General features: G+C 36.0%; 2 protein-coding genes and 1 long non-coding RNA gene across 4 annotated transcripts; 2 read left to right on the top strand and 1 right to left on the bottom strand.

The window, feature by feature from the left end:
• Positions 1-455: 455 nt before the first annotated feature.
• LOC108465425 (uncharacterized) lies at positions 456-1,235 on the bottom strand. Its single transcript, XM_017765749.1, has one exon. It carries the CDS (start codon positions 1,233-1,235, stop codon positions 456-458), a length of 780 nt encoding a protein of 259 aa, XP_017621238.1.
• A 16,210-nt stretch (positions 1,236-17,445) lies between these two features.
• Positions 17,446-19,933, top strand: LOC108465427 (L-type lectin-domain containing receptor kinase IX.1-like). Of its 2 annotated transcripts, XM_053026864.1 has the most exons (2): positions 17,469-17,588; positions 17,684-19,933. In XM_053026864.1, exon 2 carries the CDS (start codon positions 17,734-17,736, stop codon positions 19,651-19,653), a length of 1,920 nt encoding a protein of 639 aa, XP_052882824.1. In that variant the 5' UTR covers positions 17,469-17,588; positions 17,684-17,733; the 3' UTR covers positions 19,654-19,933. The 2 variants fall into 2 exon arrangements, with proteins under 2 accessions (XP_052882823.1, XP_052882824.1); XM_053026863.1 differs by having other exon boundaries at positions 17,446-19,933.
• Positions 19,934-22,821: 2,888 nt separating this feature from the next.
• Positions 22,822-24,473, top strand: LOC128291687 (uncharacterized). The gene is made up of 2 exons (XR_008281507.1): positions 22,822-22,888; positions 24,128-24,473. It is a non-coding gene; the product is annotated as an uncharacterized LOC128291687 (long non-coding RNA).
• The last annotated feature ends 1,105 nt before the right edge of the window (positions 24,474-25,578 follow it).

Consider the following 25,578-nt stretch of genomic DNA (forward strand, 5'->3'; position numbering starts at 1 on the left):
GAGAGAAGTACGTACCAGCATCTGCTTCCGGAGCCTCCATTCTCACGGCGACATGCTGCATAGACCAAAGCTGGCTGTCTCGCCTCAGCGTGTCCCATACCCCTATCTGGTGCTCCACGACCACGACCCATTCCATTGCTACGGCCTCTTGCTGGCTGCTGACCACCCCTCAGCGGCTGTATATTACCCGTACCAATAGTTTGTCCATAATCTGGTCTCCGAGGACACCCTCTGAAACGATGCTCCATCGATCCGCATCTTAAACAGGCTCCAATCCTTTTCCAGCATTCGCCATAATGGCTTTTCCCGCAATCAACATAAGGTTGTAATCTAACAGCAGCAACAGGGGCTTCAGCTCAGACCGGCCCATCTGGCTTGGCACTTTTCTTGTGTCTTTGATCAGAATTGGAGGGCTTTAAATCTATTTTATTTCTACTCCTTTTCTTTTCCTAGCTCTAGCGCTCAGCGCGCTTCACATCCTCAGTTATTTTAGCTTTCTCTACTAATGCCGCAAAATCTCGCTCCCTCTGTGGAGCTATTAATACCCGTAGACTATCCCGGAGGCCATCCTTGAACTGAACACAACATTCATACTCTGTTGCTACTATTCTACGGGCATATCGACTAAGTCGTAAAAACTCTGCCTCATACTCAGCCACAGACCGATCCCCTTGAGTTAAGTTTAAGAATTCCTTCCTCCGGGCATCTACATAGCTTGCCCCAACATACTTCCCTTGAAATATGGATTTAAAGAATTCCCAGGTAATCCGCTCGAGTTGGGTACCCTCTTTCACAGTCAACCACCACTGGTAAGCTTCCTCCCTAAGTAGTAATACCGCTCCTTTCAGCTTTTGTTCAGCCGTGCAATCCAGGTCATCCATTATTCTCTCCGTAACTTCCAACCAGTACTCAGCCACATTCGGGGCTACTCTAGAAATGCCCTTAAAAACTTCTACTCCATTCGACCGGAGACGTTTCGAAACTGACCAACGGCTTTCGGTACCAGTGTTGGGTTTAGCAACCCTCTCCAGAATACGAAGCATGGCTTGGGACAGTGCGTCATCCCTAGCCGTACGATCATACGGTCTTGTCCCACTATCTGTCGTAGTCAATACCGGTGTCTCACTAGCGTCCACCACAGGTATAGTATCAGAGGCAAGGGACTCAGCTCGAGCCCCTCTACGGCCTCTACCACTGCCCCTAGTACCCCGTCTACGAGTACTACGTGTGCTCATTGTATCAATCGAATTGTCTGTATTAAGAGTTTTATGCACAGATAGAGTTTTCAGAGTTTGCTTTCGCAAATCTCAGCCAAGCTACAGTCTCAATCTTATAGTCTCAATATAGCTTTAACTACAATGTCATAGCAGGGTCTCAGTAATATAACAGATACTTAGTAAAGTTCAGAAAAGGTACTTACTGACTTGGTGCCAAGGATTCAGAGTGCCACTTCTTCAGAAATCAGCAATTCAAATTTATTCTTTGTGCATTTTGAAAACAAAATTTAAAAGAATTTTCTAACATTTCCACAAAATCGATTTTAGTGTTTTTCCATAGAACTAGATTTCAAAATTTTATAAAAACTTTTAGACCCGATCCACAGCCAAGTTGTTGCAACCTGGCTCTGATACCACTAAATGTAACACCCCAAACTCGGCCCAGATGTTATGGCCGAATTTGACGTGCCACATTGAAATTTAAAATCCATGTTTCGTTTTTAGTGTTCTAAAAACCGACTTTTGTTAAGCTAACAAAGTGGATGGAAGCTGGGCACCAGGTAGGTATCCATAATAGAGGAGGTGAGCCATGAAGGCTGTTTAAGTACCAAGCTCTTCGATTGGATCCAATCCTAGACATGCCCACAACCATTGCCACACTTGGTTATAACGAGTTGAAATTTATTTGAGTGGATATCTTTGATAAACCAATTAATCGTGATGTTGTGTTATTTGAAAAGAGTATTGTTTTGAAAACGCGCCCTAAGTCTAGCCCATTTGAATTATTATCAACCAGTTTAAAGTTACTAAAATAAAATAATCCCAGAAAAGAGAAGAAAATAAAGTTAAAATGACCTTATTACAACCCAAAAATAAATAATAAATAAGGTAAACTTAAGAAAACCAATCACTTATTTCAAAAGCCCAAAAGCGATCACCGTGGCCACTCTGAATCCCCTCCGGCTCCAAGCCCCCACTTCAAGGCTCACCTGTAAGGTTAAGGAAGGGGGGTGAGTTTGGAAACTCAGTGTGTAAAGTATCCCAACCGGAGCCCAAATCAGTTCAAGCTTTACTGGGCCTAAGCCCTATTCAGAATTTAGTGTTAACTGGGCCTTAGCCCATATCAATATTAATCTAGGCCATAGCTCCTTACAATATCAGAGTATATTGGGCCTAGCCCATATCAGTATCAATCTGGGCCGTAGCCCTATTACAAGTCGAAATATATTGGGCCTTGCCCATATCAACACAGTTGGGCCCATTTCAATACAGTCTCATATGATTAATGCATGATAACCCCATCCAACCCTGCACTTGCCACCGTCCATCCTTTACACTTCCCGTGGGAATAAATCACCCACGCCATCCCTACACTTACAGTGTTAGCACGATTCTTATGACTAACTATAATCCGCAAACAAAGTCGCTTATATCAAAATATGTGGCACAGCCACCAGAACGGGTTCTTCCTCCATAACAAATACCAACCCCATGCAACAGATATACATGTCATGGCATACAACAAACATAATCAGAATATCATGCATTTCAGTCAAAATTAACCCTAGGGGTATAACGGTCATTTTGCACCTAGGGGTAAAACGATAATTTTCATTCTTAGGGGTAGTTTAATAAAATTTACTATTCTAGAGTTTACATACATATTCTAACCATTAACACATTAACAGAAGCACTTACTGAGCATTTTTATCGAATTGGGCCCGTTGGCCTACTAACTCGTTTTCGGCCCATTAAGCCCAAATATACCGAAGTGCATAAAATTGCACACTCTACAATCATACTGCTTGCGATTACCAAAATTAACAACCAAACCACCTCACAAGTGCTCGCACGCTCGCAAGTTCACAAATGCCGGCTTTTCGACTTTTTGGCTTTTCGGCTTTTCGGCTTTTGCCGATCTAGTCTATGAGTGGGTGTCGTTTACACACCTATTTTATGACGATTCACTAACGAGATCTCCCCCACGATTAAACTTGTTGATCTTACTAGCCTCCAAATAGATCTTGATCACTAGCCTTCGATGCGCACATATAAAAAAAATCGAATGAAAAATACTTAATTTTAATCGTGGCAAAAATCGATAGTCTTCCTAAAGTATTTAGGGGTTTTCAGCTTATCCTTGAATTACTAAATAAAGAAAAAATAAGATCTGAATGCTTACCACCAAAGACATTCTTGTCAGAAGCATTTCCAACACTTTTCAAATCTTAGATCCACTGCGAATCTATCTTAATCGCAAGTAGGAAATAGATCTAAAAATTAATTCTCGAATCACTAAAGTATGGATGTTTCGGATTTTAATATAATGAAAAAGAGAAAATAAAAAAATAGAAAAGAGGAGATGACAGTACAGATTCGGCTTTGAAGGAAATTAAAGAAGAAAGAGATAAGATAAAAGAAAAGAAAGAAAAGAAGAGTAGAAGAAGATAGGTTCGGTTATTATCGATGAAGGAAAGATGAACAAAAAGGGAATAATTCATAAAAGCCGAAATTAAAAGAAGAAATACGGTACTTAATGCTTATTAAAATTTCTTTCTAATTTCAAATTCCCTTGCTTTGCTCCATAAATTAGGCATTTGAAATTCATCCAACCACCTAGCAGCCTTATCCACCGTTTGACCGCTTCAGCCTGCTGTCTGGGAAGAGTTTTGGTCCAACTCTACTACTCTCCCACACGCATGCAACAAAAGGGCATCCAGCTCAAGACTCGAACTGGGCCTTCCACACGCATAGGCACGTCATTGCCATCTGCGTCGTAGCTTGCTCTTGGATATATGACAGTTGCAATTAACTTTAAACCTTACTCTGAAGTCTTGGTCCGCTTAAAACAAACCAAAATAACGCCAAAGACTGGATTCGAACTTGTGCCCTCTCGGTCCTCAGAATGCGCCGCCATCGTGACCAAGCTCTTCTCATGATATAATCTGCTCACAACTAATCTTAAGACTTATCTGCTGCAGTCCTAATTTTGTTTAAAAATAAAACAAAATATGCTACTTACCAGACTCGAACTCCTAACCACATGCACACTCTTAACGCCTCCTTGCCACTTGACCACGTGCCTCTTTTGTGTCACCTTTCCTCTCGAAATATTTATAAGGCCTTCTTGCGGAAATTCTTGGTTGTAAAAAACAACCATTTGCGACGCCGTGCCTTGAACCAGTGCACCTCCCATGCCTTTCCTAGCGTGCTTAGCCTTTGGGCCAGCGTTCCTTCATGCTAAAACTCACCTAATTTATTAAAAAGGTCTACTATCCAGATTTCCTTAAGAGGCCAAATTTAAGAATTACGTGGGCGAACTCGGACTTTTCCCCACACTATAAGCCCTTCGTTACTTATTTAATTACCAATAATAATAATTTTATAAATATATCTAATAATAAGATTTTCAAATAATACAGTAAATAAAAATTTTCATAAAAATTTTTCAAACATACATCTGAAATATTTTTTTCTTAAATGATAATATTTAAAACTTCTTAATTATTCGGGTTTTCTTTTATCCGAATCTCAAACTTAAGGCCCAATTCTTTCTAGCCCCATTTTTGGGGCGTTACACATTGTCCCTTGAAAGACATAACCTGTATAATGTGTATGAGTTCATGCCTAATGATTAGGATGCTATGATCGAAGTGAGTCAAATGCTCCTAATTAAACCTGTTATAAGGCAAAATGTTTATGAATATGACCCCTATTCCAGACGTCACCACTCATTCTTTCGTCGAAGTTTATCCTTATTTCTCTCGAAGTATCATCCCTACTCAGCCTGTGGGTTTGTACCATTCTTCAAACGCTATGACCCACTAAAAATGTCTGTAAAATGATCCTCTCTTAGGATCGAATCGTTTGATTTGTCCAATCATCATTTTGAACTAAAGAAAGAATTTTCTCGAGTTCTTTCAAACCTCACTTACGTGAATTCTTCGAACAATTGTTCTGTTTTAGTTTCTTGTATTATCTAGAAATTTCCAGAGTAATGAGTAAAACTTCATTTGTGAAAATTATTTAGTTCATCTATCATTATTTTAATGCAACATACTTGAAGAATAATGAAAGATGAATTTAATCTTGAGAATAATTAGATTTGAATAAATTTGTCAAAAATACAAAGGAAATTAATCTGAAAGCCTATCTTTGAGAAGGAAAAGAATCTAAAGATAGCAAACAGGACAAAAGTTAGATGCCCTAGAAATCGCCACTTAAGCGTTTATATGCCAGCTCCATGAAGACTTTCTTGAATTCAACATGTGTTTCAAAGATCCAAAGTACTTTGTTGATGCCCCGATATGTAACGCGCTTCACTCTTCGTTGAATCAAATATAGCAAGATTACCATGTGCTCTTCAAAATTTGAACTGCCCTTTCGGGTTTTCAACTCAAAACCCCTTTGGTCACAAGGCGCCCTTTACGGGTTTTCATCTTGGCCTCTCTATTTTTTTTTTCGAAAACTCAAGGCGCCCTTTGTGGGTTTTCACCTTGAATTCTTCTCTCCTTTAGACAAAGTACTTTTTGACTGAGTCTGAAATCACTGGATTGGGCAAACTCTTCCCATCCATTTCTGTTAAGATCAATACACCCCCAGAGAAGGCCTTCTTCACGAAATACGGCCCTTTCCAATTTGGCATCCACTTTCCTCTAAAGTCCTTCTGAATAGGGAGGATCTTCTTCAGCACAAGATCCCCCTCATGGAATTCTCTTGGTCACACTTTCTTGTCGTAAGCTCGCATCATTTGCGTCTGATACATCTGACCATGACAAATAGCCTTTAGCCTCTTTTCCACAATCAAGTTCAACTGATCATATCGCGATTGTATCCATTCAGCTTCATTCAACTTTATCTCTGACAAGAGTCGAAGAGATGGTATTTCTACTTCAATGGGTAACACTGCTTCCATCCCATAAACCAACGAGAAAGGAGTTGCCCTGGTAGAAGTTCTGACAGACGTTCGGTAAGCTAAAAGTACAAATGGTAACTTCTCATGCCAGTCTATGTAGGTTTCAGTCATTTCCCCACTATCTTCTTGATGTTTTTATTAGCAGCTTCCACTGCCCCATTCATCTTTGGGCGATACAGCGAAGAGTTATGATGCTTAATCCTGAACTGACTGCAAACTTCTGCTATCATTTTGTTGTTCAAGTTCAGTGTATTGTCTGATATGATCCTTTTAGGCATCCCATACTGACAAATAATCTCTTTCTTCAAGAATCGACTTACAACCGACTTAGTAACATTCGCATAAGAAGCAGCCTCTACCCACTTCGTGAAGTAATCAATGACCACAAAAATAAAGCGATGCCCATTTGAAGCTTTTGGTGATATTGGCCCAATGACATCCATGCCCCACATAGAAAAAGGCCATGGAGAAGTCATAACGTGTAGACGTGAAGGTGGTACATGAATCTTGTCTCCATAAATCTGACATTTATGGCATTTTTTGGCGTAGTTGATACAATCCCCTTCCAAAGTAGACCAATAATATCCAAACCTCATGATTTGTCTAGCCATCGTGAAACCATTAGCGTGCGTCCCACAAATACCCTCGTGAACTTCTTCCAAGATTAACTTAGCTTCCACGGCATCAACACATCTCAACAATACTTGGTCCTTTCTTCTTTTGTACAAGATGTCCCCATCCAAAACGTAGTTGCAGGCTAATCTCCTTAAATTTTGCTTATCATTTTTAGTTGCCTGTTCTGGGTATTTACAATCTCTCACATATCGCAATATATCCTGATACCAAGGGTCATCATCCTTTTCTTCTTCCTCAATGTTACAACAGTGAGCTGGAGCCTCAAAGATACTCATCTGAATGGGTCTCATCTCCTCCTCTTTATTCACTTTAATCATTGAAGCCAAGGTTGCTAGAGCATCTGCCATCTAGTTTTCGTCTAGTGGGATATAATTGAAAGTGATGTCATCGAACTCCTCAAGTAACCCCAAAACTACCTTTCGATAATTGATCAATTTAGGATCCCTTGTCTCCCATTCACCTTTAAGCTGACTATGTCAAACTCTGAAAGCAGAATTTGCCACCTCGTCATTCTTCCATTCAAAGCTGTTGACTCCATCATATACTTCAGAGGATCAAGTTTTGAAATAAGCCAAGTAGTATGATACAACATATATTGCCTCAACCTTTGAGTCGTCCAGATTAAAGCAGCGCACAATTTTTCAATTGGCGAATATCTCATCTCACACTCTGTGAATTTCTTGCTGAGGTAGTATATCGCCTTCTCCTTTCTTCCCGACTCGTCATGTTGGCCAAGCACACATCCCATAAAATTGCTAAACACTGATAAGTACAGAATTAATGGTCTACCTGGATTAGGTGGAGATAACACAGGAGCATTTAACAAGTATTGCTTAACTTTATCGAAAGTACTCTGGCATTCCTCATCCCAAGTACCTTGGTTGTGTTTTCTAAGGAGGCAAAATATAGGGTCACATTTCTTAGTTAATTGTGAAATAAACCGAGCAATATAATTCAACCTTCCAAGAAAACCTCGAACTTCTTTCTGAGTACGTGGTGAAGGTAAATCTTGTATGGCTCTAACTTTGTCTGAATCAACTTCTATTCCTTTTTCACTGACCACAAAACCTAGTAACTTCCCCGACCTTGCTCCGAAAGTGCATTTTGCCGGATTAAGTTTTAACTGAAACTTCCTTAATCTCAAGAATAATTTCTTTAAAACCTTAATATGTTCCTCCTCTGTTCGAGATTTGGCAATCGTATTATCAATATACACCTCAATTTCTTTGTGCATCATATCATGGTATAAGCTTAACATAGCCCGTTGGTATGTTGCCCCTGTATTCTTCAATCCAAACGTCATTACTTTGTAATAAAAGGTGCCCCACAATGTTATGAAAGTGGTTTTATCCATGTCTTCTGTATGCATCTTGATCTGGTTGTACCCCGAGAAACCATCCATGAAGGAGACCAACAAATATCCCGCTGTGTTGTCTACCAAAGTGTCTATGTGTGGCAGAGGGAAATTATCTTTTGGACTAGTTTTGTTCAGATCTCTGTAATCAACGCACATTCGTACCTTCCTATCCTTCTTAGGGACTGGTACAATGTTAGCTACCCATTCAGAATACTTTACCTCTTGTAAGAATCCTGCATTGAACTGCTTCTTGACTTCATCTTTTATCTTCAATATGATATTTAGTCTCATTCTTTGCAACTTCTGTTGGATTGGTTTACAATCCTGTCTTATTGGAAGACGATGCACCACGATATCGGTATTTAACCCTGGCATATCTTGATAGGACCATGTGAAGATATCTTTGAACTCACGTAGCAACTCAATCAGTCCTTACTTTGTGTCTTCAGCAATATGCATGCCGATTTTCACCTCTTTCCCCTCCTCTAGGGCTACACTCTCTATTGTCTCTTTCTCATGGGGCATAATTTGTTTTTCCTCCTATTTTACCATCCTCAATAGATCTGGAGACACATCACAATCCTGGACATCTCCAAAATCCTGAGATTCCTCTAAACACATGTCTTGTTCGTGAGAGAAATCAGGATTTGTAATATCAATGCTCATGTCATTGATATCTAGGGACCTGTGAGGTATAAAGAATATACAAAGAATGAATGAATTGAAGAATGATTATTTATGTGCTATGAATGAAAGAATAAGAATTACAAAAGTTTAACGGAATATTGGTTGATAAAAATGAAACAATACTCGTTCAAATTGATAAAAGTTATGTTTTATTAAAAAAATAATAGATGATCGTAAGCCCATTCCACAAATGTAATCCTATTACTCCTAGGCCCTAGAGTAACAAGAATGTTTCGAGAATTATTCTGAAAAATTCCTAAAGACTACAGGAAGTTCCTCCGCAGTCCAATTGTTCAGAGAGCTTCTCGGTTCGTAAGGGCGAATGCCCTCAAGGTTTCCTTAATCAGTCCCTTCTTCATGTATGGCATTGATGGAATGATTTCCATTTCCAAACACCCCCATCTCCAGGTAAGCTATCCCTCCTGATACAAAAGTCTAGGATATGTAAGGGAGCGTCTTCTTTTCGCTCAGCCGTGACCCTCTTCTCTCTTTCTCTCTTTCTCTCTTTCTTTCTCTTTTTAACTTTAATTAGGGTCTTTTTATGGATTTAAATGCATGTGATGTGATGCAATGCAAATGCATGAATGCAAAAGAAAATGAGATGTTGATCTTGAATTCAATTCCATTAGAATAACTTTTCTAGAAAACAAACTTCTTTACATGAAAATAGATTACATATGCGGTCTTGCCCTTCATAGTCTAAGTAAACGCTGATCTTTTCTTCATGGTCGAATCCTGTAAATTCTCCAAAATATGCCTTTCCTAGCTCCTTGCTGCTTAATCTGAGCCTCGATCTCTTGCTCGTTTATCTCCATGATACTCATCAAAAAGTGTCGGCTCTTGGATAATCTTCGTTGGTAATTAAATCAAGTCATGTATTCCTTCGTGGACTTCTGGCTTTCTCTCGTCATACCTTTGTTGGCTTGAATCTCTGGAAATTACATCATGTATTCCTCCGTGGACTACCATCTTTCTCTCGTCGTGTTTACTTGGACTATATACAGATGACCGTACTATAATCCACTTTATCAATAAATTCATTTCCTTATGACAAACTATTCTATTTAGGAATCAAATTTCGAATCAACACCTTCTTTTCTTTGATGTAATGTAATGAAAATGCATGAATACAAAAAGGTATCGATCTCGATTCAGTTTCATTTTAGAAAACATTATTTAAGGAACAAAAGTCTTTTCATAAAATGGATTACAAATACGCTTTCGCTCGTAGGCCCAGAGTCTTAACCCTATCTAATAACAAAGCTAACTCTAGAACTCTATCTGAACTGCCCCGCTTTATATTACTTTAGGACAAGTAAAGGTGCATAGCCAACGACTCCCCAAATCCCAAGAAGAGGTACCCAATCAAAACTGCCGCAGCGATAAAGGACTTCATTAGGAGTCATCCAAGGTGCTTTCCACAAAACCTCCTTCTCTCGAAGATTCTGAAGAATATCCATCCACCTTTCTTTTGTAATATCGTCTCTCCTTGATGTAGTTGCTGCTTCCTTTAAGGGGGAATAACCCTCAAAGAACACTCGGCAAGGAACCTTCTCAAGCTTCCAAAAGTGACTATAGAACCATACTAACAACAACTGTGCGCATCCAATGAATATACTTCACTGGCTCTCCGACATGTACTTTAAGGATCTAAACGTCTCAGCTAGGATTGCTAGCACCGGCGTGTTCTGCTTATTGACACGATCGAACAAATCCGCAACTACCTCATCTATGTGCCCCAATGCCTTTAGGAAAATCACCATGCCATAAATACTCAAAGCTAGGACGTCGACCCTTTTCTTTACATCTGGATGTGTCAATATCAAATCCCTCAAAACAGCCCATGGAACGCACTTACTATCACTCTTTTGCTGACACGAGCTACAGCCCACTGCTCACTCATCCCAGTAATCATCACCAACTTCTTTGCAAAAGTTGGAAGACTAGCAGGCCTAACATAAGCCTTGTGACCCTGAATCCTCGGGCAACGCAGTAAAGTCGTATACTCCTCCAAAGTAGGTTCAAGATCAACATCACCAAATGTAAAGCAACTATAAACAGGGCTCCAGAACTGTACCATAGCTCGAAACAAGTGCCTATCTACTTTGACATCTAGCAAATAGGGAAGGTCTCCATAATTCTGATAGAAGAGCTACTTAGCCTCGTCATCCCATTGGGCCCAAATGTCTCTCAATTCCTGAAACTCATTCTGCGTCAAATTAATACCGGTGAAGTCCCATAACTCTGATGTATACCCCTCAGTGACACTATCTCCTTTTTCTAACTGGCTTTTCTCTGACCAGGTACAGACAGAGGCATTGTCCTCCACTTTATCAAGATATTTGTTCCCCATTACAAAACTTTCTAACACAGAAATCGAACTGTGAATCGATATCTTTGAATGTTGAATGACATGCAATGATAGCAAAATAAAATAGGTCAGTATCATATATATAAAAAATGATAAACAAGTACTTACAAGGGTAGCTTACGAAAGGCTATCACTATTTTCCCTAGGGTAAGCACTTAAAGTTCACTATATGAGTTTTAGCTCTAAAGCCAGGGTACCTGAACCAGCAGATTCCTTGGTCTTCACCCATTATAGGCTCATATAGACTAAGTTCAGTTCAGGGGGACACATTTCCCTATGGCCATACGGAGATGAAAATCTCACAAAGACATAGGTATAGTATCCCGGAAGCAATCCACTAGCTCATACGAAGGTGAAAACCTTACAAAAGTGTAGCTTCTCACTCCCACTTAAGGGTGTGACCATAACGGTCATGCAAATGCAATGTACAGCAATAAGGTAACAAACATATGCAGCAAACACATGTAAAAAGGATCTAATTTTAAATCTTCCAAACTTCCGACATTAAGACAGAAAATACTCAATTTCTTGGCTTGACTTTCTTAAGTCCCCAGCAGAGTCCCCAAGCTGTTGAAACTATTTTTTTAAAAGGATGTTTGAAAAATAGGGATCGACTTTTGAAAAACGAAAATGGGAGTCGCCACCAACCTTTTTAGGTGTGATTAGATCACCTTATAAAATGTTTTGGTCTACGAAAATTAAGAAAACAGGTTCGGGAGTCGGTTACGTACGAGGAAGGATTAGCACCCTCGTAACGCCCAAAATTGGTACCAAATTGAATAGTTTTCTGTCTTAATGTAAAAAATTTGAAAGGATTTAAAAATAGGATCCTTTTTTAAAACCGAAATTATTTAAGTTGAAAAATCGAGATTCCTTAGCTCCGAAAGAATACAAACATCACATCCAGCATGATAGGACACGATATTCTTAAACTCTTGTAACTGAAATCATCTCGTGATTTACAAAATCTATTTAAAAGGATACTTTAGGCATATAGACAAACGGGAAATCGCAACCCAGCATGTTAGGGCGCTTTTTCCCGAATTCCTAAATACGAAAAACATTGCCTCATTTTAGAAAAACTTTTGGATAAAATATGACAATTAAATGAAATATATATTTTTTTTAAAAATAATGATTTGAATAAAATTTAACAAAATAATTTACTAAGAGTAATACTAAAAAAATTATTAAAAAATGAAAGAGTTTGATATGATACTAAAATTATTAAAAGAAAATTAAAATATATTTATATAAAAAAATCAAGGAAACATGGATTAAATCAAAATAAAAAGGGTTGAAAAACGGAGATGAACAAAGAATAAAATAAGAACAAACCGTAGAAAATAAGAACGTAAGAGGGAGAGAAATTTGAGTGAAAGCTCTCAAAAATTTTTATTGTTTCCCAAAACTCTAGTGTCTACAATGAAGGGAGAGGCCTCTATTTATAGTTGAACCTCCTCAAATCCAACGATACAGATCAATTACATCAACGGTTAAGATTAAAAGGTATCTACAAATTAAATCTCTAAGATTACAAAATCATATCTTCTAAGATTGCATATCATATCTAAGTTTGCAATCATATCTAAGATTGTATCATATCTAAGATTGCATATCATATCTAAGATTGCAATCATATCTAAGATTGCATATCATATCTAAGATTGCAATCATATCTAAGATTGCAATCATATCTAAGATTGTATCATATCTAAGATTGCATATCATATCTAAGATTGCATATCATTGAAGATTATATTTCCATATGAGTCAAGCTTGTAGATGGACCTTAAATCTTTTCAAGTAATGGGCCATTCCGATCGGCCAAATTATATTTGTAATTCTGGACTGAACTTGGACTTCGTTTTTCTTTTTGGGGTTTATTATATTTTTTTTTGGACTTATTTCTGGGCCAGGGTAAAATTGAGTGTCTACACCTGGCATGAAGAAAAAATTATTATTTGTGGCACAATTAACATCTGCAGACCACCAAGTTTTGTTTAGTCCACAGTGTGTAAAGGTATTCAAAAATGTTAAAGTCTCAGTAACACCAACCATAGAAGGGAAGAGAATGGAATCTTTCTATGTAATGTCGGCAGAAACTGCTTATATGGACAAAACAAAGAAGAATGAGACGACAGATTTATGGCACGCAATGCTTGGAGACATCAGCTATCACAAGCTGAAAGTTATGATGAAGAAGTCAATGCTAAAGGGTCTTCTTCAACTTGAAGTGTAAGATGACACTATTTGTACAGGATGTCAATTAGGTAAGAGCTAGTTCATTCTGATGTATTTGGGCATGTCAAGCAACCTTCAGTTAGTGGGATGCGTTATATGGTGACTTTTATTAATGATTTCTTAAGGTATGTATGGGTTTTCTTTATAAAAGAAAAATAAAAAACATTTGCCAAGTTTAAAGAATTTAAAGAAGAAGCTGAAGCAGAGGTTGGTAGAAAAATTCAATGCTTACACACAAATAATGGCGGGGAGTGCATATCAGATGAGTTTTCTAACTATGTAAGAAATAACAAAATTCATCATCAATTCACATGTGCCAACATGCCACAGCAAAACAGAGTTGCCGAGAGGAAGAATCGATATCTTGCTGAGACGTGTCAGAGTATGCTTCATGCAAAAAATATACCTGGAAGATTTTGGGCAGAATGTATGAAGACCACTGCTCATTTCATTAATAAATTTCTAACACCAAAGCTTGGTTTCATCTCACCTTTTGAGGTACTATGGGATACTAAACCTGATGTTGGTCATTTTCGGGTTTTTGGGTGTATTTGCTATATATTTATTCCAGGTTACTTAAGGAGCAAATTTGATAAGAAAGCAATCCGGTGTATCTTTGTTGGATATGATAACCAAAGGAAAGGATGGAGATGTTGTGACCCTGTGACTGACAAATGCTACACATCACACAATGTAGTGTTTGATGAAACTTCTTCTTGGTGGACTCCACAACAAATGAAATTGCCAGATTCTGAAGTAAAAGAAGATCAACCCCAAGGGAAAATAAAGGAGCAGTTTCTTGAGATACAACCAAGTCCTGCAGCTAATGAAGAAATTGGAGACAATGAAGTTGTTGAGACAACAGCAAATCCTTGGTGAAATGGTGTTCATCAGAGGCAGGAGGCCGAAATCAATCCAGAGGGTGAAGAAACTTCGCAGCCACAACTTAGAAGGTCAACCAAATTTCGTAGGCAAAATCCAAAGTATGCGAATGTAGCTGTAGCGGAGGAAAAACCTTTGGTCCAACCAACAACTTATGAAGAAGCGTCTCAAAATTCTGAATGGGTAAAAATAATGAAGGAAGAGATTGCTGCACTGGAACAAAACTAGACTTGGGAGTTTGTGCCACATCCACCAGATGTGAAACCCATATCTTGTAAATGGGTTTATAAAATAAAGTATCGTACTGATAGATTAGTTGAGAGGTACAAGGCTCGGTTAGTTGCAAGGGGATTTTCTCAAAAATATAGATTGGACTATGAAGAGATGTTTAGTCCGGTGGCAAAGATTGTTACTTTTCGAGTTCTTTTGGCTCTTGCTACTAGCAATGATTGGAAGCTGTGGCAAATGGATATGAAATTTACATGAATCAACCTATTGGATTTGAGAGTGAAAGTCATCTTAGTTATGCTTGCAAGTTAAAGAAGGCTTATATGGGTTAAAGCAATCGCCGAGAGCATGGTATGGCAAGATTGCTGAATTTTTTAACTCAAGTTGGTTATGTTATGGCTCATGCGGATTCTAACCTGTTTGTCAAAGTTAGTGAAGAGGAGTTAGCAAAGTGTTGGTGTATGTGGATGATTTGATAATCACTGGAGATGATAATGAAGAAATCCACCAAGTTCGACAAAACTTGTCAGTCCGCTTTCAAATGAAAGAACTTGGCCAACTTAAACACTTCTTAGGGCTAGAAATTGATCATACAAAAGAAGGCATGTTTCTTTGTCAAGAGAAATATGCAAAAGATTTGTTGCAGAAATTTGGAATGCTCAATTGCAAGACCATCACTATACCAGTGGAACTAAACATCAAGTTTATTACTCATGCAGGGAAAGACTTTGAAGATAGGTTAATGTATCAGCAACTTGTAGGTAGTCTCCTTTACCTAACTTTAACTCGACCTGATATTTCTTATATTGTTGAGGTAGTTAGTCGATATATGCAGAATCCCAAGAAACAACACTTGGAAGCAGTTTGACGAGTTCTAAGATATGTGAAGGATACTCTTGATTATGGTCTTCTATATAAGAAAGGTGAGGTTTGCAAACTAGCTGGTTATTGTGATGCTGACTATTCAGGGGATCACGATACATGTTGATCAACCACTGGCTATGTATTCAAGTTTGGTTTAGTGACAATTTCTTGGTGTAGTAAAAGAAAGCCAACTGTGTCCTTATCGACAACAGAGGCAGAATATAGAGCAGCAGCTATGGCAACCCAAGAAAGTACATGGTTAGTGCAACTTGTGGAAGATTTGCACCAAAAATTTGATTATGCAATAGCCCTCTATTGTGACAATCAATCAACTATTCGTTTAGCAAAAAATCCTGTGTTTCATGCAAGGACCAAACATGTGGAGGTGCACTACCATTTTGTTAAGGAAAAGATGTTACAAGGAGAAATTGAGTTGTCCTATGTCAAGACTGATAACCAGGTTGTAGACTTGTTCATAAAAGGCTTGAGTACAACTAAGTTGGAAAATTTTTGCTCACAACTTGGGATTGTGAAAAGGTTTGGGGTTGGCGTTAAGGGGGAGTGTTAAAGTTCACCACCAAATCAGTTAGTGGCCTAAAATCTTGGGCATATCAGCAGATGAAATATTCAATTAGTTACAATAAAGTTATTGAATGGTTAGCTAAAATCATGGTTTAATATCTGATTGTAGGTTTAGGGTTTTAGGGTTTAGGGTTTAGGGGTTATCCTATATTTTAGCTAAAGTTGTTGTAGTTTCAGCCTATATAAAAAATGTAAATCAATGAATAAAAAGTGTCTTGAGTTCTTATTTTTCATTGAGTCTTTTGAATACAATTCATAAAGTGTTATTGAGTGAGTTTTTTTTTTTTTTTTACAGCAAATCTTCCTATTTAGTCTAACATGTTAAACTTGATAATACCAATGAAGATATTGGTTGGATTCCTTCTTTTTGTTTGTTTTTCACACGTCCATTGACTTGTAATAGTAAAAGACTCGGCACTTGGCACTTTTATTATTAATAGTATAAGCCCCCAATAATGCACATATTTATGTAGTCTTGTGGTGGAGCCCAGACAAGCTATCGACATCCTTGGAAGAAAATATACTGTTACATCTTCGGCATCCCATACCAGTGGTGCCAGAAGAAGCGAAACCCAAACTTCAGGCAATGGTTCCAATATCCATTCCTTGAAGGAAAAAACAGAGACTCCAAGTTCAGACACAGATAGTGAGTTCTTGGTTAGTATTTTGTTCTTTTCATTGGCTATGAAGATTACTATTTTGTTCTTGTTCTTATGGTTTTCCAAGTGTAAATTGTAATGATTGTTTTGGTTCTTAATAAAAGTTGATGAATTTTCTTAGCAAAATGAACAAATATATAAAATATTATAAAAAAATCATTTCGAACGGTTCTTAAGAGAACCATTGACTTGTAATTAATCCAAAGTCTTTGTGGTTTTATTGCCTAATTCATAAAAATTATTCCAAGTCTTGCATTTGGACCTCATAAACCGTGCTTTTAAAAGCACTTGCTAGGAAATAAACTGGATTAAAATAAATTCCACCCAAAAAAGTAAGCAACAAGACTAAATTAATTTATAACTTGCAACTGGGGTAGGTTGGCACCTTCTTTTATTGAATAAATATTAAAATTGTATTTGAAATTTAATTTATTGAATGATATCATATATAAATTTTGATTGTATGTAATTATATATGAATTTTTATTTGATTCAATTTTCACAAATTATTAATAATATTATTGAATTAATATAATTTACCTTGTTATATTGTATATACAAACAATTGTATTAATTTAGTATGAAAATAAATGCATGTAATTTAAACATGTACAATTGAATTAAAATTAAAATTTTATATATAATTGCATCAAATTAAATTTTATCATTAAATTTCGTATATAAATTAATAAATAATTTTTAAAATAATATAACTAATGAATTTGACAAAAAGAAAAGTTTTTTTTCTTTTTTTTTCCAAGTTCCCACCACAAAGTAGGAGATTCAATACGATGCTTTGTAGGTCCAATGTAAGGCAAGAATGTCGAACTTTATTTTAGTAAGGAATGAATTATTTTATTCCAGGGAATGAATTACCTTGTGTTGCAGCAAATTTCCTCAAAATCCTCACTCCGAAAATGAAGAAGGCTCAAAAAGCTGAGAATATGTATCTCAAATCTCGTAAACCTGAATTTCTCTTCATATTATTATTCTTATACACCCTTCCTATGGGTTTACTTGTTCATTTTACCATGGCTGCAGCAATTGATGATGGTAACATCCATTTCAATTTGACTGATTTCACCCCAAATATGCCTCACATAGAGTTTGAAGCTGATACAACCACATCAGGTGGCCAAATCCAACTCACCACCAACCAGAGAAACAAGGCTTTAAACGGTAGTGTTGGTCGAGCCACTTATTACCAACCAATGCACCTTTGGGACAATTCATCAGGGAATCCCCGACTTGCCGATTTCACCACTCATTTTTCTTTCTCCATCGATTCCTTGAATAAGTCCTCCGGAGATAGGGGTGATGGGTTTGCGTTTTTCCTTGCTCCCGATGGCTCAAAAATCCCTCCTCACTCCGGAGGTGGTTGCTTGGGACTTCAAAGTTGCGATTCAGACGCTAACTCTAAATTTGTTGCAGTGGAATTTGATACGTATCCCAATGTATGGGATCCTTCGGGGTTAGATCACGTGGCCATTGATCTCAACTCTATCAAGACTTCTTTTTACCCTGTCCAATGGACGTGGAGTGGCATTGAACATGGAGGAAAGGTTGATACTTTCATCACTTACAACTCTAGTACAAAAAACCTGAGTGTCTTTGTACTTGGTGCTGAGGACTTTAATCGTCTAAATTCATCTAATCTTTCTGCAATATTGGATCTTAGTCAATATTTACCAGAATGGGTCACTTTTGGCTTCTCCGGATCCACTGGATCTAGCATTGAGCTACACACTATTTGTTCCTGGAGTTTCAGCTCCAACTTACAAGTTTCCATGAATAAAACCATCAATCCTCAAAATCTACCACCAATCCCTCCATTCAACTCCAGAAGGAAGAAACAGACATGGCTACGGGTAGTTCTAGCCATTGTTGGTTGCATTTCTACTTTGCTCCTAGTTCCAAGTCTGGTTTGGCTTTTCTGTAGAAGGAGAAAGTACAGAAGGATGAGGGAAGATGGGACCATTTCTTTCAACGTAGACGTGGAAATGGTGACAGCACCTAGGAAGTTTTCCTACAAGGAACTCAGGCTTGCAACCAATAATTTTGCCGATGAAGATCTCCTTGGAGAGGGAGGTTTTGGAAAAGTTTATTTAGGATTCTTGAGGGACACCAATTCCAATATTGCTGTCAAAAGGATAACTCCAAATTCTCAACAAGGGGTGAAACAGTACGAATCCGAAATTACCACTATTATCAAATTGAGGCACAGGAATTTGGTCCAACTTATCGGTTGGTGCCATGACAATAAGGAGTTTCTCATTGTGTATGAGTTCCTTCCAAATAGGAGTCTCGATTACCATCTACATAAAGAGCCATGCTTGTTGACATGGGATACAAGGTATAAAATCGCCATGGGAGTGGCCTCAGGGTTGTTTTATCTACAAGAAGAATGTGATCGATGCGTGCTGCATCGAGACATCAAGTCAAGTAATGTTCTGCTAGATTTTAGTTTCAATGCCAAGCTTGGTGACTTTGGGCTGGCTAGGCTTGTTGACCACGGACAAGGGTCTCAAACAACAAAATTGATCCTTGGGACTGATGGTTATATAGCACCCGAGTGTCTTGACACATACAAAGCCATTAAGGAATCCGACATATACAGCTTTGGTATTGTTGCCTTAGAAATAGCCTCCGGAAAGAAGGCCGTAGCTGTAATTGAAAGGAATGGCAAGAGATTCAAGACAAAACTGGTGGAATGGGTTTGGGAATTGTATAGGGAAGAGCGTCTTTTGGATGCTGCTGACCCAAGATTGTCTGGAAACTACGACATGGAACAAATGGAACGGTTGCTGTTAGTTGGGCTGGCTTGTGCTCACCCAAACTATTTTGACCGCCCATCCATAAGGCAGGCTATTGAAATCCTTCGTTCCAAAGCCCCACTTCCCAGTTTACCACGCGATATGCCGGTTCCATTACACATTGCAGCTCTGCAAGACAACATCGTTACATCTTCAGCATCCACTTCATGCTATACCAGTGGCCAAACTCAAAGTTGAGGCACTGGGTCAAGAATTCATTCATTTTAAGGATAAAACAATGGCTCCAGGTTATGAGACGGAAGCCAAGCAGTGAATTCTTGGCGGTTGGTAGTTGAACCTTCTTTTGTTGTATATATGGCTTCTTGTTTTCTAGTTTTGATGCTTTGTTATATCCGTGGTTTCCGCACCTTGTGTTTTGTTCTTTTGATTGGGTATATGCGAAGATCACTGTATTTAAAGATTCTAGTGTTCTTAGTGTAATGATTGCTTTCGTTGTTAATTATAGTTTAATTTGAAATATTCTATAGATTTTCTTCCTTTTAAATTTGCTTTTATCTCTAAGAGATTGAGATTTGAGACAATTGTGGCTTCATATTGCCCAAGAACCACTAATGGAACTCAGTCACATCCTACAGGATGATAACCGGTCGTGTTATGCTAAGAAAAATATAGGATTAGGTATGCAATTTGACTTAAAATTTTTATTTGAAATAACGAAATAACATGGTAAATTTTGGATATTATAATTATTTATAGTTATATCAGATATTATAATTATTTAAGTTTATTTTACCAAATCAATCTTTAGAAACCATTTATATTTAAATGTTGTAAATACTAAACTTTTTTTACCAAATAAATCTTTAGATCTATTTTGTATTAGTTTACTAAATTAAATTATAAATATTACTAAATTTATCACAAAAATTATAAATTCTATAAAAGAAATTAAATTTTAAAAAAACTTTAAAAATTTTGGGGGTCAAACATAAATTTTTCTTTTCTTTAAGCACTAATCATAATATCAACTTAAAAAAAAATAAAACCTAAAAAGGTTAAAGAAAATTCATAAAATTTAGAGGGGTCGGGCCCCGCGACCCCCTAGTTTTGAGAATTTTAATTGGGAGCAGAATAAGAATATAAATTCTTGGGGGATAAACTTAAAATTTTCATACTAAAAGGATTGAATTGTATTACTGAACAATACGAGCGTCTAAAATTACAATAAACTCATTTATCCAAAATGGCCCAAAGCTCCAACCTAGATTCGCCCTTGCATGCGAATTTTAGGGATGTGCCAAATGAATTATATTTCTTTCTACCAAAAAATAATAGTATAATTTAAATGTGATATTAATAAAATTTTGACTGTCATTTCTTCTTTAATGTTTCATACATTCGAAAAGTAATCATCACCCTAAAGCCCATTGAATAACTTTGTTATGTTTAAAATAAGTTAAAAAGATTAAAGAAATTAATAGTATAATTTAAATGTGATATTATGCCTTTATTTATTCAATTAAATAATAATTCAAAGAAAATCGATTAATCTTAAGTCTTCTTTTACCTCTTTGAGAAAGTATATTTACTGCGTATAATAATTCATGTAATCTATTTCTTATTTATCAATTTGTCCTTCCATCTTATAATGCAAACAATTTATCCTACATTTGGTTGGAGTATTATTTTCTAGTTATGTTTTAGTATATGAGTTAGTAATAAACTAATTCAGTTGGTAATATTTAACCACTCTCATGACTTATTTATAACAAAAAAAAAAGAATTTTTTTTGCTTATTTTGAAGAGGCATTATTTTTTACATGAGTTTCTGTTAGGGATCGACCCATATAAGCAGCGAACAAGAAAAGTAGAGAAGAATGAACACAAATATTTAATGTGGAAAACCCCTACGAAGAGGATAAAAACCAATGGCAAAGGAGGCTTCAGCTTTTCACTAAATGAGTAAACAAACAAGAATACAATATTGAGAAAATAAGCCTTAATGTACAAATTCAAAACCCGAATACAAAGTTGTAACTCGGAAACAAAATTTTCTCCATGTTTACAACGAAAACTCTCACCAAAACTCATTTGTGACTTATTGTAGCCTTCAAGATAAAAGCCCTGTAGTACTACATATTTAATTGCCTACTTAATTAGTCTTTTAAAACGGGGATACAATGACCCCTTTTAAATAAGCTAATATTAGAGTTCTAATCACATTAAAATATCCTTAGAGTATCAAAGTTCTACTGGGAAAAGATAATGGAATTTAACTAGGAGAAAAAACTCAGTGTTTGTGGGAAACAAGTCACCATGTCTCAACGTCCTCATTCGCATCGTCACAATGTTGGGAAGCTTCTCATCGTGATGTTGCCAACTAGCTTTGGTAAGTGCCTGCAAACTATTCAATAAATGTGAGGCACGACCCACAGCTTTTACTTATCTTTCTAGTTTCAAGTTTAATTTTTTATTAACTATTGCAATATATAGGTAATAAATAAGTTTTTCCCTCATGTTATTACAGTAGTAACCATACGATGCATTAGATAAATGTAATGACCCAAAAGTCAATAAAGTCGAAAACAGTGGTTTTGGAATGTTGTTTTCCGAAGATAGAATTCGTGAATATTGTTTATTCATAATTACGAAGGTATTACAGTATTATATTGAGGTTGATCTAATAATCTTAATTATTAGAAAGTTAGACAAGATACAAGTGTATCGGTTTTAAAGTCGATGATTTTGAAAATTTAGGTGTTGGGACCTCATTTCTCTAAACTGTACTCGTAAATATTTTATAGAGTTATATTAGAAGTGAATTAAATTTTTGGTTATGTAATTTTGAAGAAAAAGTGTTTAATTAAAATAAAGGGACTAAATCAAATAAGTGATAAAAGTAAGAATGAATACTAAATTATAAGGTGAATCTATATTTGAGGACTTATTAAATAAATAAACCCTTTTTTATAGATTTTGATAGGGGATGTTTATGAGGATATTTGTTACATCCCATTTTCAGTGAAATCGAAACAATGGTTTTAGGACCACAAATCAGATGTCAAAAAATTTATTTTAATATTAATTTATGATCTACAGCATGATAGTATTATCATATAAAAATTTCGTTAAGAAATTTTAACGTTTACATGTTCAATTTGATAAAAAGGACTAAATCACGTAAAGTGCAAAAGTTGTATTCTATTATCTAAAGGTATTAAATAACTATAGAACTTTACAGTGGACGTCCTTATATGGTAATTAGACTATTAATGTGTTAGTGGATGATAATGGTTTGGCAATGTTGTAATTTTTAAATATTATAAAGGTTAATAAAGTAAATTAGGTATTAAATGAATAAATAAAGTAAACATAAAGCTTTCATCTTTATTTTTTTTCTTCCTCAACCGAAATTTCAAACAAAAAGAAGCCATGGATGCTGGAAAATTTCAGCTAGTCAAATTCCTTGCATGTAAGCCCCTAAACTATCAGTTTCTTATAATTTTTATATTTTTTATATCGTTGCAACTGGGTCCAGCTAGCCCTACCTTTGATTTTGAAACTGTTAAAGATTTTGAATGTTGTCATTGATGAATCTTGTGATTTTTTATGTTATATGATGAATTTGGAATGTTGATTTGTATTTAAGAGTATTTTGTTAAATGATTTTGATGAATTTTTTTATTAGTTACTAATTTGTTAAATTAATAAAAGTATAAGGATTTAATGTGAAATTGTTGCATAAATCGGCTGTTTTGGATACCATGAACATTCGAATAAGCTCAATTCTGGGCAAAAATGGTTATTTTTCATGTTTTGGGCTCAGTGACTAAATTGAATAAAAGTAAAACTTTAGGGGCAATTTTGTAAAGATGTCAAAAGACAAAATTGTATGAAATGAATTGTTTTATTGTCTAAATTAATATATTGAATGAAATTATTAATTTGGATCAAGATCGAGTGGAAAATAGAGGGAAATAGAAAATTACTAAAATGTCCCTAAACTTTGGTATTTCTACAATTTAGCCAGGTAAGTTCGTAGTCCTTAAACTCGAACTCTATTTATTTAATTTAAATACTTAATCATTATTTTGATATATTAATTATATTTACATATATGCAAATGATTAAATTATGAGATGAGAAATTGTGTATTATATATATATATATGAAATGTGACATTATGAAATGAATCAATAAGCAATTAGAATTTAAATCGATAGTATGGGAATGCTATATATGGAGATATAATGTGGAATGATGAGATTGAAGTTGAATAATGTTGGTTAATGTATGGAGTTAAATAAAATCTTGTGTTTACATGCTAGGTAAGTTCGTAATCTTGAAACTCGAATGTCATTTACTTAATTTAATTAGTTAATTGTTAATTATTATTTAAGTATGTTTTTATTTGTGTCTGGTTAAGTTCTATTGAATGGATATTGATAAAATCATAAACAGATAGAATGTGACATTATGGAATAAATTAATGAATGGTTAATAGATAATTGAAGTGAATATGATATTGAGTTGATTATTAGATAATTGAAGTGAATGTGATATTGAGTTATGAAACGTGATATTGAGTTATGAAATGCGATATTGAGATTATGAAATGTGATTTTATGGACTTGCGAATGAGTAATTGATATTGTCGATTCATCCGACTAAAGCTGGGCTCACTATTTATTTCATCGGTTTATCCGACTAGCGCTGGGGGCAAATCGATGGTTTATCCAACTAGAGTTGGGCTCACTAATTATTCATCGGTATATCCAACTAGCGTTGAGCACAACTTTCATCAGTTTATCTGACTAGTGCTGGGCAAACATTTGTCGATTTATCCGACTAGCGCTGGGCGCAAACTCTTTTGTGGATTATCCGCTAGGCACCAGGTGTCTTGTATCAACTGGACTATACAGCAAGGTTTTATGAATCATCTAAGAAGAATGGTTATAAGTATTACTAAAAAAGATTATATTTACTTATCTATATACAATTATTCATTAGAAGATATGATATATTCTTGAGTTAGATTATTAAAGTTGTGAAATAAATTCAAATGCTTTAGATATACTTGTGGTTTTTCGAATAAGTGAAGTTTACTTAACGTGGATTGGTTTGTGCCATAATATAAGTAAATTGTTGATTGATATATGCAAAGCTATTTATATAGCAAGTGATGTGAATTGAGGTATATGTTTAAACCAACTAAATGTGAATACTTGTGAAAATTGAGTATAGCATGAATTAAGATGATAAAATGCATGATATTGAAATGGTGATATCTTGTAATTGTATATTTAGATAGTAGTATGATAGTATAATTCAATTTGAGCATTCATGTATCATATCATGTCTTAAAATGTTCGGATTATAGAAATATCATTGAGTTTTACTCAACGTGCGGTTTTGTTTCCGTACTCTCTTTTGATCACCGACCCAACATCTAGCAACGATCCTGATCTCAATTATGGTGATGTTTACCTTTTGTGATGGCATGTACCTAGGATGTCCTAATCGGTAGTAGTTTTATGAGTGAATTGTAATTAAGTATAACGTTGGTTTGATATATACATACATATATATATATATATATATATGTAAACATGTGTTTGTTTTTGAAGCCATAATATGGTAAGCTTGTTGTTTAAGGCACATTTTATGTCCACACGGTCAGAGACACGGGCGTGTGGCTTGGCCATCTGGCCGTGTGAGACACACAGCTAGCATATGGGCATGCGAGGCCATCCTTGAGGGTTACACAGCCTAGCACATGGGCGTGTAACTTGGCTGTGTGACCCAAGTCAGTGAGTTATGTAACATCCTAAACCTGGCCTAGAAGTTTAGATCGAATCCCGGATATTACATTGACCACCGAAGTGATCGTAGGTGAATTTTTGCAAAAACAGGTTGTCACGTCAAACCGAAACATTTAATCGTCTAAAAATTCATTTAGTAAAATTACAGTTGAGATAATATATATATAAGTAGAATAAAACTTAAATCGGAATATGTACTACAATTTTATAAAAGCTTACAGTTCAAAATCTAAATGACAAAATAGAAACTGAAAATATAACGTTTACTAAGTTTTCTCTAAGTCCGTCTGAAATCTCCGCATACCGAGCCCAGCGTTAGAAATTAGATAAGGTACCTGAA

This window comes from Gossypium arboreum, chromosome 4 (genome assembly GCF_025698485.1).
Source record: "Gossypium arboreum isolate Shixiya-1 chromosome 4, ASM2569848v2, whole genome shotgun sequence".
Taxonomy (NCBI): Eukaryota; Viridiplantae; Streptophyta; class Magnoliopsida; order Malvales; family Malvaceae; genus Gossypium; species Gossypium arboreum.

Coding starts and splice junctions, on each gene's coding strand:
- LOC108465425 (XM_017765749.1), bottom strand. CDS start 1,235: ATGAGCACACGTAGTACTCGTAGACGGGGTACTAGGGGCAGTGGTAGA.
- LOC108465427 (XM_053026863.1), top strand. CDS start 17,488: ATGAATTATTTTATTCCAGGGAATGAATTACCTTGTGTTGCAGCAAAT.